This window comes from Mya arenaria, chromosome 12 (assembly GCF_026914265.1).
Source record: "Mya arenaria isolate MELC-2E11 chromosome 12, ASM2691426v1".
NCBI lineage: Eukaryota > Metazoa > Mollusca > Bivalvia > Myida > Myidae > Mya > Mya arenaria.
The window spans coordinates 9,804,434-9,807,017 of record NC_069133.1 but is presented as its reverse complement, the minus strand read 5'-3'; the positions used below and the strand labels follow the sequence as shown (position 1 = coordinate 9,807,017).

The 2,584-nt window shown below is 38.0% G+C and overlaps 1 protein-coding gene across 1 annotated transcript; it reads right to left on the bottom strand.

The window, feature by feature from the left end:
- Window positions 1–988: 988 nt before the first annotated feature.
- LOC128210430 (histidine-rich glycoprotein-like) lies at window positions 989–1,966 on the bottom strand. The gene has a single exon (XM_052914780.1). It carries the CDS (start codon window positions 1,964–1,966, stop codon window positions 989–991), a length of 978 nt encoding a protein of 325 aa, XP_052770740.1.
- Between the last annotated feature and the right edge of the window lie 618 nt (window positions 1,967–2,584).

The window sequence follows — 2,584 nt, the reverse complement described above, 5'->3', positions numbered from 1 at the left end:
TTTTAAACTGAGAAATAAAAAATGTTAATAAAATCTTGTATTCCCCTTATGGTGATAATTAAAGAAGTCCAACTTCAACACATGTAACTTATGTAATTTGAAAGCATTTGGAACTCAATCTATAATACATTTTTATCATCTTTGAACTCAATGTATACTTTTGTATTTCTTAAACATTGTTTGCTAAATCATGATATTTTGAAATATTATGAAGAATTTTATTCTAAAGTTCAACTCATTTTATTGTCTTTTTTATTGATGACAAAATGTTTTTAAAAAGTGTTTAAAAAAACTAAAAGAAAAACAAAAGCTTTTTCAATTAATTGATGGAGCAGTACCATGTACATAATGTATTGTATGAGGATATCCTCAGGGAGATAAGGAAGATTTATGGCTAAATGACTAAATAGCTAAATGGACAGTCGAGCATTTTTTTTACTTATTTCAATGAAAATATTTAATGAATTATTGTATTATCATGTGTTTTAAGTATGTATATTTTGTATGTATTACATATTTTTTGTTTGTTATATTTTTAGTCTTAATATATTCTTGATTTTTAAAATAAATTTCAAAATAAATTGTTTACTGTTGTAGTTATTTTCTTAAAAAGGTGAGAAATTAAGGGGTTGAAAAGTCTTCGTTTATTAGGGGTTGAAAAGTCTTTGTTTAAGGTGGGGTTGAAAAGTCTTGGCACTTTTAGGGGTTGAAATGACAAAGGGGTTGAAAAGTCTTTGATTTCACAAATGACAAAGGGGTTGAAAAGTCTTGAAGTTGAAAAGTCTGACAGCCACTCCAAATACCCTTTCCTGCATAAATGGTATATTCAGTAGCCTGGATTATGTAGAGGTTTGTCTCTGATCCAGATCAAACCAGTTCGATGCAACGTGATTGATTTTGATCAGGGCAGCTGAAAGATGGAGATTCTTACACCATGTTATAGACTTTATAAATACAAAATGCTTGCATTTTGACAACTTTGACAACTTTAGTTTAAACTGTTCTTTATTACATCGATCATTTGGTGGGCATTCCTTGTTACATCGTTCCTATTGTGCACGTCCCTTGTTTCATCGTTACCATGGTGCACGTCTCTTGTTTCATCGTTCCTATTGTGCACGTCCCTTGTTACATCGTTCCTATGGTGCACGTCCCTTGTTTCATCGTTCCCATGGTGCACGTCCCTTGTTACATCGTTCCCATGGTGCACGTCCCTTGTTACATCGTTCCCATGGTGCACGTCCCTTGTTACATCGTTCCCATGGTGCACCTCCCTTGTTTCATCGTTACCAGGGTGCACGTCCCTTGTTACATCGTTCCTATTGTGCACGTCCCTTGTTTCATCGTTCCCATGGTGCACGTCCCTTGTTTCATCGTTCCTATGGTGCACGTCCCTTGTTACATCGTTCCTATGGTGCACGTCCCTTGTTTCATCGTTCCTATGGTGCACGTCCCTTGTTTCATCGTTCCTATGGTGCACGTTCCTTGTTACATCGTTCCTATGGTGCACGTCCCTTGTTACATCGTTCGTATGATGCACGTCCCTTGTTTTATCGTTCCTATGGTGCACGTCCATTGTTACATCGTTCCTATGGTGCACGTCTCTTGTTACATCGTTCCCATGGTGCACGTCCCTTGTTACATCGTTCCCATGGTGCACGTCCCTTGTTACATCGTTCCCATGGTGCACCTCCCTTGTTTCATCGTTACCAGGGTGCACGTCCCTTGTTACATCGTTCCTATTGTGCACGTCCCTTTTTTCATCGTTCCCATGGTGCACGTCCCTTGTTTCATCGTTCCTATGGTGCACGTCCCTTGTTACATCGTTCCTATGGTGCACGTCCCTTGTTTCATCGTTCCTATGGTGCACGTCCCTTGTTACATCGTTCCTATGGTGCACGTCCCTTGTTACATCGTTCGTATGATGCACGTCCCTTGTTTTATCGTTCCTATGGTGCACGTCCATTGTTACATCGATCATATGGTGCACGTCTCTTGTTACACTGTTCCCGTATTTCTATCCCAGTGTAGCGCGTCCGTATTTTAACTAGCTCAACTTATTGACAAAATTATGTTTATGTTCAATAATAAAACAACTCATAAACTCAAAATTTATCAAAGGTGAAAGTTCAAATATTCACAAATATGTATTTCTTAGTATCTGCTAACTCGTCCTCTGTATGTTCCCTAAACAAAATATTATCAAATTATCAAATCATGGTCAAACGTTTCCTAGTAATTCAACACCTCCAGTTTCCAGTTTTTCTCATGTCAAATCCTTGGTCTAAATATCATGCCATTGACATACATCCGTCAGAGACTATCATATTGTCCTAGTCAAAGTACCTGTGTTAAATACGCCAGTCCAGTCTCCTCTATATCTGTTCTGGTTACATGATGGACGATGGCTTTTTTTCTCCCAGGTGATGTAAATGGAGCTTCTCTGTCGTCCGTTTCTTTCAAAACAAGCAAAGACCCTAGTTAATCTTTTCAGCTCTTATTTTTCTTATGCTTCTAAATCTGAAACCTCGTCCAGTCGTTAACTGTCAAGACAATCTTAGGCTGCGATTAAAACGCAAGAACT

Bases quoted from the DNA above. Each gene is read 5' to 3' on its own strand.
- LOC128210430 (XM_052914780.1), bottom strand. From the start codon at position 1,966: ATGGACGTGCACCATAGGAACGATAAAACAAGGGACGTGCATCATACG.